Source organism: Sebastes fasciatus, chromosome 13 (assembly GCF_043250625.1).
Source record: "Sebastes fasciatus isolate fSebFas1 chromosome 13, fSebFas1.pri, whole genome shotgun sequence".
In the NCBI taxonomy this organism is placed as follows: Eukaryota; Metazoa; Chordata; class Actinopteri; order Perciformes; family Sebastidae; genus Sebastes; species Sebastes fasciatus.
Window position 1 is genome coordinate 8,789,818 of NC_133807.1, and position 12,065 is coordinate 8,801,882.

A 12,065-nucleotide genomic window follows, 5' to 3' on the forward strand; every position below is an offset into this window, starting at 1 on the left:
ACAACAATGACCGGCTAGCTGTACATTATCCCGCTTATTACACAGCTACTTACTTAAGAAATCAATAATTTGACACAAAAACGGTCCTCCAGAGTCCGAGATCAGAACTGCGTCCATAACAACGGTCTGTTATACATAGCAACGGTCTGCTATAAAGAAATAACAGACTGTAGAGCGCCGTGATTGACCAATCAGAATCGAGTATTCAACAAGGCCGTGTAATGAGCAAGTATAACTGCTCTACTGCACTGAACAAGATTTAAAATAACGCACACTTTTACACTTTGAAATGAGCATCTAAATAATTTGTTATTGATACAGGGGCTTCAGTTTATTATTCAAGTGATGCCATACTGCACGACACTCATGATGAAATTGTATTATTTAAATTCCAATACTGCACATGATTTTTTTGGTCTGCATCAGTTCATTTTATGAATAAGGAATAGATGAAGACCTGAACATCCTTAAAAGCAATTAGTTAATCAAATCACAGCTGCAAATAATGTTTTCATCATAGATTTATCTGATTATGTCCTTGATGAATCAATTATTTGAGAAAATAGTAAAAAAAAAAATGCTCATTATAATTTACAAAAGCCCGAGGCGCTGCCATCAAATTCCTTGTTTTATTAGAAAATCAGTCCAAATCTAAAAGTATTAATGATGGTAATCATATATTACAAAGAAACACAACAAATCCTCACATTTGAGAGTCCGTAAAATGAAAAATGATCAATCAAAATGGTTTCAGATTGTTTTTCTTGATAAATTAACTAATCGTTTCAGCTCTTTCATGTAGTATAAATGTGATTTCTGCCTTGCACGCTCACTGTTATTGTTCATAGAGGAACCTAAAATGTAAAGGAGAACATCACATGGACCACTGAAGGGACTGTGCATGCAGTGACATGCTCTCTTCTGGGGGAAAAAGGCTTGAGAAAATCCTGGCTTTTGGGACAACATGAGAACATGTCAACGCTTGCATGGCAGTAATACAAGTCGCAACATTACAGAAAGGGTTAGAGGTGGTAGTGGGAGAGCTTCAGTCACCTTATCTGCAGAAACGAGATTAACCTAAAAGCATTTGCACGGCTGATTATTGAATAAGTCCTGTGTAAAACCTTTCTTATACAGCAGCTTAATTGATCCTCCTCAGTCTAAGTTGACAGGTAAAAGAGATGCTCCCCTGTTGGCTGAGGAAGGAATCCTGAGGTGCTAACTGCAGCCTGTAGTGTAACTTAATGCTCCGCCGGTGTAACAGGTAGACTCTAAAGGCACACTACATGGCTGCTTACCTCTGCAGTAACCTAAGTGCAGGTCACAGCCGCACAAACAGGTGGACAGAGATGAAATGACAGCTATAGGTTTGGAGAAATTGTAACTGTGCCTGTGCCTGTGTTAGTATGTATATTAAGCTGTTTGTGTGTGTGTGTGTGTGTGTGTGTGCCTGTGCGTGTGTGTGTGTGTGTTTTCCATGGATATTTAATGTATATATAAATAATGTAGGCACATAGGCAGCGTGCCAGCTAAGCCAGAGTCAGCCTGAGATCAGTACATGGGGGCACCGAGAGGGCAGAGGTGGAGGTGGAGGCGGAGGAGGAGGGTTTGTGAGGGACACAGGCAGGGAACATCCACAGTAACTGGACGGACACCAGTTTCAGCTCAGAGACACCAGAAGCTGACTTTGGGAGCTGCAGCTGTTGATTTGCTAACAACATGATTAATGGTTTTATCTTTTGTTAGCAAGAGCCGCACCCTTAACTGAGATGCAAAAACAAATGTTGATTGATTATGAAATGTATTCGTGGCTGGCAGATCAGGATGAGGGCTGCCGTGTGGGTAAGCTCCACCATGGCTTCCTGGCTCAGCAGACCTCGGGGCACATTGCGACAGGGGTTCTCAAACTTTTTGGGGCCAGGGGAGAAAAATTTCCAAGGACCCCCTCATAATTCTAACACAGATTAAACATAATACTTACTACCATTTGTACTCTTAGATGCCATTGGACCGATTTTGTAATTTTTAACCTAAATACTTCCGACCTGTTTGATAGTGATAAACAGAAACACATTTCAATTTGAATCATGTTAACACCACTTTGTTTTGCCCTGATAGTCCGGGTGCTTTGTAATCTGATGTCGCTTTAAATTGGCCGGCTTCGTTCGCTAGCACCTGAAGTCACATGACGCATTTTGGTCTCCCGTCGCTGTCGCTCGATATAACTCGTCATATTTTCTCAATTTAGCTAGTTTGATCTTAGCGTCACTTGACGATGTGGATTGAATCAAATATTTTTCCATGCTCGCCAGCTAGTGACCGATTCATGACAGATTGACGTGATGTGTCATAATCATTTGAGTTTTTATTGGCCCAAAGCTAACGTGGGCGGTAGTAATGGACTCAATATGTGGGTTTTATTGGCAACAAATAGTCCCCATCTGTAGATATATATACTTTTTAATGATACAGCACAATTTTGTAATTTATAGCAAATTATTTCGCGGACCCCCTGACCCCAGAGTGACACGGACCCCTGGGGGGACTGCGATACAATATTAGAGCGAGAGAAAAAGGAAGGAAGGAAGGGAGAGTGGGGCACAGAAAACGAGAACAATCAAGCATGCAGGGCAGAAAGGCGTTTCTAGACATATGACAGGAAGTGTTTGAGGTGTGGTCCTGCCCCTTGAACTTCAGCTAAATTATCTCCGCTTAAGTGATGTGGTGCTCAAACTTCACCCGGGTTCTGTAGTAGATTGAATTTGACAAAGCTTCATTACAGGTGGAAGAGAAACTATAAGCTTAACATTGTCGCTCTATACAATGTCATACGGTGGCCCTGGGAGCTCATGCAAATAAAGAAAAGAAAAGAAAATGACAATAACAGCTTCACCATTGTTTTTTTTACAACAGGTGCAACATTTGGGGGGGAAGTGAGAAAACAATCAAATACAGGAAGACGCTGCAAATTCAAATTAAACTACCTTTATACTGTAGTATGTGAAATAGTTAAAAAGAGCTGCATCTTGACCAGATGTTCATTGCTACAACATATTGCTGACTGATGCCATTCAGCATAATGAGCACATTTTCTTTTGTTGCTTTACACATATTTTACTTTTACTGATTTCACTAACATTATGTACAACGACATCATGTGTAAGAATCCCTCCTCCTCTTCACTGGAGAAATTCAAGAAAAGTAATCTGAGCCCATCAAACATCTGCATCTCTTGTATTCCAGCAGTACTATACTATCTCTGTATTTAGACGTCAGCTCTCTGTAAACTTGACGGGTTGGTCTGGCTTTGTGAGATTAGATAATGCCACCTGTCTTTTTAAATATCCACCATTGTGAATAATAAGCATGTACTTTAAAACTGAAGGGATGTGTAAATGGACGAGTGATGTAATTATTGTGTTGGATGAAAAGCTAGGAGTTTGGTTAAAAGGGAGACATGGAGGGCACACTTCATCTCTGGCACTGTCTTTTTGTAAAGAGGTATTGTTTTGTTGTTGCCCGAGGGGTCATATCGTTGGATCACGTTCACTTCTATTTTTCTGACAGATCTGTGTGTGTGTGTATTTTGCTGAGGGATTTGCTTGGCAGTTGCAATACTCCAAAAGAGCAGTTGCCTCGAAGCAATATGAGCACATAGCTCTCAACACATCTATCTCTACCTCTATCCCCTCCACCCGCACACCCTGTATTCAATCTGCGATATCATTGGAATGAGTGGGTGGTGTGTGTGTGTGTGTGTGGTATCATCGCAGTGAGTGGGTGGTGTAACCAAAGAGAGGATATTGTGTGTGGGAGTGAAGTACCATTGAGGTGCACATTATGTGTGCGTCTGTATGTGTGTGTTGGAGAGAGAGTCTTTGTGTTAATTATAACCTATATCCTATCAGTGCAGGTTTGACAGTAGAATATAATAGAATGAAATAGAATAGCATGGCTTCTAAATATGTTAAATGTAATGTTAACATGATTTTTCAAATATCTGATCCACCACTCACTGATCTGATCACTGATACCAACGGTGCATTTGAGATAAAAAAATCGGTGTATTCTTAGACTGTGGTTACCAAATCCCTTCATGCTTGTGTGACCTCACTTCCCTTACCATGAGTTATGTTACGCAAAGAATTAAGTAGGAAGTATCGTTTAGTAGTACGGAGTGTTAAAGAGGCAGCCTAGATTGTGCCCCCAGCATGAAGAATGTAATAATGCATACACTGTAAATGATTTCACCCTGCATTCATCGTAAATTACTGGCTTAAGGTATTGTGAATTGGCAGCTGTATACTGTGACCTCGCAGTAGTTATGCCAGTATATTACTGTGATTTAGCAGAATGCTGCTGTAGAATTATTGTATTTAACTGTAACTTCACAGTAAATGGCCATCAGAATACCGCAATTTAGCAGTATGCTTCTGTAGAATTACTCTATTTGACTGTGACTTCACAGTAAATGCTTAGATTACTGTGATTTAGAAGAAGTCTGTTGTAGAGTTACAGTATTTGACTTTAAATATTTTGACAGTAAATTCCTGGCTATACCAGTTGCATTAATGCAACTCAGTAGCCAGTACTATGCTGTAAATGTACACTTAAAAACTATTATAAAATACTGAAAAACAGTTTTATCTGTTAATCCCTCAATAACTTAACACATTGAAAAACAGTTTAAATTCAAATAAACACAAAAATATGATACACATTTATTTAGCATATAGAGAAACCTCTCCTGATGAATTCACTGTGCATTCACAGTAAATTACTGGCTAGTAGTTGCATTACATTCACAGTAGTATCATTTTTACAGTAAGGTATTGTGAAATGACAGCTGTATACTGTGACTGATGAATTCACAGTAGCTGGCGACCTGCTCCCTATGTAGATACGAAGGGCTCATTCTTTGATAATGAAAACACAACCATTATTTTCAGGTGATTATACTCTAAAGAAAACATATATTAATACTATATTCTACTAATAGATCCCTCTAATTATTACACACTGGTCTTTTAAGTAAAGGTATCTTAAAGGAACAGTATGTAACATTTCGTAGTAGCTGAAATGGCATATGTTTTCGTTAGTGTATAATCACCTGAAACAGTGAATTGTTGTATTTCCGTTAGCTTAGAAGGAGCCCTTCATATCTAAATAGGGAGCGGGCTTCACAGAGTCCCCATGTTGTTCTGCCATGTTTCTACAGTAGCCCAGAACAGACAAACCAAACACCTCTAGCGAGAACCTTTCCCGTTTTTATGTTACCTGAAGGCCACCGTAGTTCTCCGACACACTTGTGAAACTGAGTGCAAAACCACGGTACCGCCAGCCGCCATCTGACTCCCGTTGCTCCTATAAAGTAATGTTATAATGGTAAATTTGGCCTCTGAGCGAGGCAAACGGTTTTTCACTCGGCAGCACTTTTCCTGATTGAAATTAATTTAAGTGCTTAACATTGTGTCAGTATTTTACAATGCGTCATGTGGACAATCAGCTTTGATGAAATGAAATGTTGGCTTGTGTATATTTCCTGTCAGTAAATGTATCACTCTCCTCTAGGGTTGCAACATATGGTTATATTTAATCAATATCATGGAGGTGCACATGATTTGTGTGTGTGTTGGAGTCTTTGTGTTAATTATAACCCATCCTGTTCAGTTTACTATCACATTAAAATAAAGACAAGCAAAAGATTTTCATAAATCAAAATATTATTCATATTTGATTACTTTTCTGTCTATCATCCAATTGATTTATAGTAGTGGCTCTATTGTCCTTTTTATTGGAGTTACAATCAGACAAGCAGGCTGTCCAAGATTTTATAAGCCTACAGCAGAAAAAAGATGATTCAAATAAGCTTTATTATTTTAGTAGTGGATCTATAACCTGCTATCATCAAAACCTCTTTTGTTCAGTGCATTTACAGCACTTCTCTGTGTCCCTCCCTTAGACATGCACAGCATGTAAATATACTCTGGGGCACAATCATGACGACTGCGTGTGTGATTGTGAGATATTTTTAGCCTCCTCTGTTGGTCTTGCCTGTCAGTGGAGCTGACATTGATCAGGGTGGAGATGACAGGCTCGCTATGCATCGCAGCTTTCACATGTTTCTGCTCCACTGATTGTTACCAACCTGAAACATGGAGCCATGTAACGCTTTTCATCTCACTTAGATCGCGATCGTACCGGCTCCCCTATGATCTTTCATGCGTATTTATGTGTACAGTATATTTGTTATTTTCAACAAAACACTCAACCTCGAATTTGTTGTAAATGCAGATTTTACAATTCTGTTGACAGCAAACTTTGTAAACACAATTTCCCGTTAATAAGAAGTCATTTTGGTGCATACTGTAACATAAATACGAGGTTGCTTTTTGCATTGCATTTTAGACATTTAGGAGGTGTTCTTATCCAGAGTGGCTGACGATGAGTCAACGGTGCGGGAGTGACAATAAGAGTGTGTGGGCGTTAAGACAGAAGCACAGCATCCCTCTGTACATTCACCACCGCTAAAGCTTTTCATAGGTTAAGTGAGCGCTGCGTCTAACAGCTCGGATACAGCAAAATAACTCCGCTTTCATCAAGTCTCAAAAATCACATCTAATTTAGCCTGAACTTAATGTCAAATTCAAATTGTACTCTAACATTTTAAAGACTCCAAAGAGAGAATGTTTGCTGATTACCTTGATGTACTCTACAGTATGTACATACAGTAGGGCTGGGATCATGTTTGCTGCCACTATGTAACTTAATAGAAAATGGGTAATGTCACGGTAATGTCACTTTCACATTGATGTATCAACTAGGCACTAGCTTCTACCACCTTAGATTACTTGCAAAATTGAAATCATTCCTGCCTGTTAAAGATTTAGAGACTTTAGTTCACACTATTATTTCCTCTTGCCTCGACTACGTAGGATTCAGTCAGTCCTACCTCGCCTGCGACTTCAAAATCGAGTTCAAAATGCAGCAGCAAGACTCCTCTCTGATACCAGGAAAAGAGACCATATATCACCCCTGTACTAGCCTCTCTTCACTGGCTACCAGTGAATTAGGGAATTGATTTTAAGATTCTTTTATTTGTTTTTAAAGCACTGCATGGACTGGCACCAGTTCAACATATCCTCATACAACGGCTCATATGATATCTTAAAAATAAAAGCTTATCATTCATTTATCGTGCGTTTTTCTACGAATGTCCAGCAACAGGTGACGCACGTGTCAGTTTCTGCTCGTTGTATGCATAGAGTCTTTTCAAACTATACTTCCATCTTCACAGGAAACAACTTAGTTAGGTTTAGGTAAGTGTCGTAACTTAAGTACGGAAGTTACGTGATAAATAAATCAACGTTGACTTCTGGTTTCACACGGGGTATGAACAGCTTCTGGGTGAAAGTCCGGTGTTTTTTTAGCCACCCATCCACCCCGATCTCCTCCCTATGTGGTGTTTGTCGCTCTTTATACTTCCTGGTACACGATTACGTGAATTACATACAAATTGATTTTGTGGGATATATTACAAATTACAGTGCGTTACTTTTTGTAGTTATCACTACGAGCGGTGTATGAGAACATCCTGATCAGGTTATATCTCTGAACTGCTCATCCTCTATTCCACTAAAGGACTTCGGTCAACGTTTGTTGTTTTTATATGTGCTTAATGAGGAAACGTGACTTGACATGTTCACATGTGATAGAATGTGTCTTCAAAAGAGTCAGCTATATGACCATGAGGAGGTTCACCTCTTATTGTGTGCTGCTTGACTTATTTCATCCTGATGAAAACCGTGTGATTCCCTTTAATACTGAATACACGCATTGCAAATATTCTGATTTAAAAACTCAGGTAGCCAGCTGAGTCGGGTCTGAATGTAAGTGTACTCAACACTGAATCTAGCCTGGGTGCTTACTGGGCAAAAGTAAAGGAAGAACTAGAGATTTTCTTAGATTACAAATAATAATATATTTTTGTGCACAGAGGTAAATTGTTCTCTTTCTTTCTCTCTCCACAGTGTGTTGTTTCGTGGTCCACAAACGTTGCCATGAGTTCGTCACTTTCTCCTGTCCAGGTGCTGATAAAGGACCTGCATCAGATGTGAGTACAAATACATGAATCATTTATATGATGTGGCTGTGTATGACAGCGGGAGTGAGTATGAGTAGTGAAAGACAGATGGAACGAGAGAGACACTTCCAGCTCATGAGCCCCCCCATCACCTGTCAGCACCACTGTTACGCTTGAGCTGCCTCAGTCTTTTTCTCTATCTCCTCATTTTCCTTTTCCTGTCTTGACAGTTGCACTGTACCACCACACACTCACACACGGGAATTTCTCTAGTGTTTACATTTGATAGGCTCAATACTGTACACGTTAAATATAGACATCCAATATTAGCTGTTGAGCAGCTCCACACTTTAATTAAATTAAATATTGACTTAAGATGTTGGATGTGCTACAGCTGTGATGGGGGAGTACAGTATGTTGATGTGGAATATGACGAGACAGGTTAAAGAAGGATTGTTAGACGTCTTTTGAACTTTGATCATTAATTGAGTTTCTTAAACTACTTTAGTGTTACTACTTACTTACTTACTGTCAAATTTGCAAGTTTGCATGATATAATTGTCCACAAATGAGACTGTGGCTGAGATAATAAGTGATAATATTGGGGATATTTAGTTCCTTGGTCAAAGGTTTTTGCTTTAGGAGGAGACAGATTTATTTGTTTACAACAGTTAATCACTTAAAATGATGATATTTTGTGTTTCAAGTTTATCTGTATAACATTATTATACAAATATCTCTACACATTTTAGATTAAAAAAAATTATACTGTATACATCTGTTGTTTAAGTGTTGGGATCAGTCTCTCAAAAACTGACGTGTCTGAGACATCATTTTATAGTTCTCTCGACATGAAGAAAACTATAACCCTTTGGTTCCTGAAGTAGCACCCGTCTTTCTCTAGCTGCTGGCTAAATTCACTCTTATTGTTACTCTTGTTTGCCTTGCCAGAGGAATAGTACCTTAGATAAGTTCATACACTCTGGTGTGCCCCTTATCTCTTCTTAAGTATCCTGAATATTTGAAAAAATATCTGCCCTCCACAACAACATCATGACAGAGAGGTCCCAATACTAGAAATTTAGTAATCAATACCAGTTAAATTCCATGATTCTTGATACCAAACATCCCCTGTACTTCAACATACACTCTTTTATTACCATTTGCATACTGTTTTTTTGTTAATTTATTATTAATCCCTGATGATTCTCCTCAAGTTTCTCGCCAAAACCAAAATTTTACAAGATTACATTTGAACACATGATGATCGTTTGTCGTGACATCCCTCCATCATATATATATATGTATACTCTGTTTACGAGTCCCAGTGCTTCGTGTGAGCCATATCACAGTTGACATCAAATGAAATCTGTTTCCCCTATGCACTATTTTATACACATACACTGTGTTGTTGGAAGTTAAAAGTCCTCATCTTATTCATTCTCTTTAAGCTTTCTCTTCACCTTCTCATCTGCTGTAACAACAGGAAGTGCCTTTAAGTGGTACTTTTGTCATAATCTCATCCACTCTCTCTCAAGGAGCCGAGATGTCTATTCTCTGATTTACGATATTAAAATGCAAACCTGTTCTCTAACCTATCCTATCAAGAGGACAGAATTAGTTCCCTTCTCATGAGAGCCCTCTCAAGGATGCCAGTTTCATCCTCTCATAAACCCAGGGGTCTTTAAGTTCCTCAGCTGTGTCCTTACCTCCCTCTGGAGTGCCCTTTCAGTCTGACAAGCACCGCCTCCAGAGGAAACGCTGGTGTTGGCTCTCTGGCTTCCTGTGGTGTGTTCTGTAGAACCGATAAGTCTCCGCAGTCTTTCCTCTTGTCTTATTATACGTCTGCCTGTCTAACAACTACCTCATTTTTTGTCCTCTTCCACCTGAATGCTTCAACCTCTCTTTCTTAGTGACATTTGGAGTGCCACAAATAGCCTCTTCTTCTGTGATGGCTTCTGTTTTAGTCAGAGCCATAAATTGCCAGGGCCGGGTACCCAAATAGATGCTAAAGCTTCTCTAAAACTATCTGGTTTTCTTCCTCCAATATCTGCTGGTTCTTATTCCTTCAAAATATCAACCTAAAAGAATGCATTTTTTAAAGTTATGTATTGAAATGTGTTCTTGAAAATACTTACAGTTGCCCTTGTAAACAAACGAAACATAGCATTTGCTGCTCAGTTCATTTGCTGCTGTTTCATCAGCTGTTTCACAATGACAGGCTCATCCACAGCTTCGTGGCTAATAACGTCTCACCTCTCACCATTACTCTGTTGATACGCTCAGGCCATTGCCATTTATTGCTCTCTCTCCACCTCATTTCATCCTTACATAGTGTTGTTGATTCAACATTTAATGTCCGTATATGTGCTCATAACAGTTTATTACAACAATTGGTTACACACATTTCTCAATACTGAGTTCACTTTTTCAAATCTCTTCACACAGTCAACAACAGAAGTCAATATGTACTAAACTTTTGATTGCTTTGATTACAAAATTAATTCAAAGACCAGGTCTTTCAAACTTTATGAATTTTTTTCTCACCCAAACTCTAAAAACCTCCAAAGCTCTGTGTGTTTACAGTCCATTTTCACATTCACACAAGTTCACATTATGGGCTGTCAAAGTTAACGCGATAATAATAATAATAATAATAGCTTGGATTTATATAGCGCCTTTCATGAAACCCAAGGACGCTTAACAAAGACATAAATAAACACAACAAATGTAACAGAAGCTAGGGGCCATAGGCCTTGGTGAAGAGGTGGGTTTTGAGGAGTCTTTTGAAGGTGTCCAGAGATGGTGCGTTGCGGAGCTCTATGGGGAGAGAGTTCCAGAGGGTGGGGGCTGTCACACTGAAGGCTCTGTCCCCAAAAGTTCGCATTCTTGTGTGAGGGATGGAGAGCTGACCCGTGCCTGAGGATCTAAGGTTCCGGGGCTGTGTGTATGGGTGGAGGAGGTTAGATAAATACTGAGGAGCCAGGGCATTGAGGGATTTGTAGGTGAGGAGGAGGATTTTGTAGGTGATGCGGGACTTGACCGGGAGCCAGTGGAGGTGGATGAGGGTGGGGGTGATGTGCTGCCAGGGCTTGGTGCGGGTGAGAACCCTGGCAGCCGAGTTTTGCACATACTGGAGCCTGTCCAGGGCTTTGCTTGGAACCCCGGACAGAACTCCATTGCAGTAGTCCAAACGGGAGGTGACGAAAGCGTGGATGAGGGTTTCTGCCACAGAGTCAGAGAGTGATTGCCGGAGACGTAATAACACGTTGATGCAAATTTGTTTTTAATGCTACTAATTTCTTTAACGCATTAAAGCAACTGGTGGTTTTGAGGTTGTGACGGCTCAGTTTTAAAGCTAGTGAGGGTACTGGCATCATATGAAATTAAAAAAACCTAAGGAATCCATTTGGTATCAACCATGTCATACTAGCCTGTCCCCAAGGAGGCTAAAAAATGACGCTAAATTCTGGTGAGGAAAAACTGGCATTGCCATTTTCAAACCTCTGACCTCAAGATATGTGACTGAAAATGGGTTCTATGGGTACCCAAGAGTCTCCCCTTTACATATATACTATTTGACTATAAGAGGGATTAGTTGTCCCAGCAGAATTGTCATTGCTGCTTCTCTGAGAGGCCCTTCAAAGAGCCTTTTCCCACCAGTCAGTCGGCAATGTAGATCTCTATGCAGTTAGCCATCATGCCCATCCCATGGGTCGAACTCAGAGAAGAGCACTTGAAATGATTCATGTAAAAAATCATGTTTATTTGGAAATCTATAGGATTCTCGCACAGCTTGCTATGATATAAGTTGTTTTGTGCGAGTTCTCGTTTCCCCATATCTCTACAACGGAGGTGGTGAGTGCAAAGTTAGCATGACCCATACAGTCACAATGGTCACATTTATGGGAAACACAGCAGGTTGACCGATACCTGAATTTTCATTTAAATCATTCCTTTCCTTTAAACGTCTTCAAAGGCC

At 39.8% G+C, this 12,065-nt stretch overlaps 1 protein-coding gene across 2 annotated transcripts in view; it reads left to right on the plus strand.

The window, feature by feature from the left end:
• Positions 1-12,065, plus strand: part of LOC141780155 (protein kinase C beta type-like) — a 128,187-nt gene that overhangs the window by 30,624 nt on the left and 85,498 nt on the right. For both annotated transcript variants that reach the window (XM_074655256.1, XM_074655255.1), the window contains exon 4: positions 8,031-8,113. In XM_074655256.1, coding sequence (XP_074511357.1) covers positions 8,031-8,113 — 83 coding nt within the window. The remainder of the gene's footprint in view (positions 1-8,030; positions 8,114-12,065) is intronic.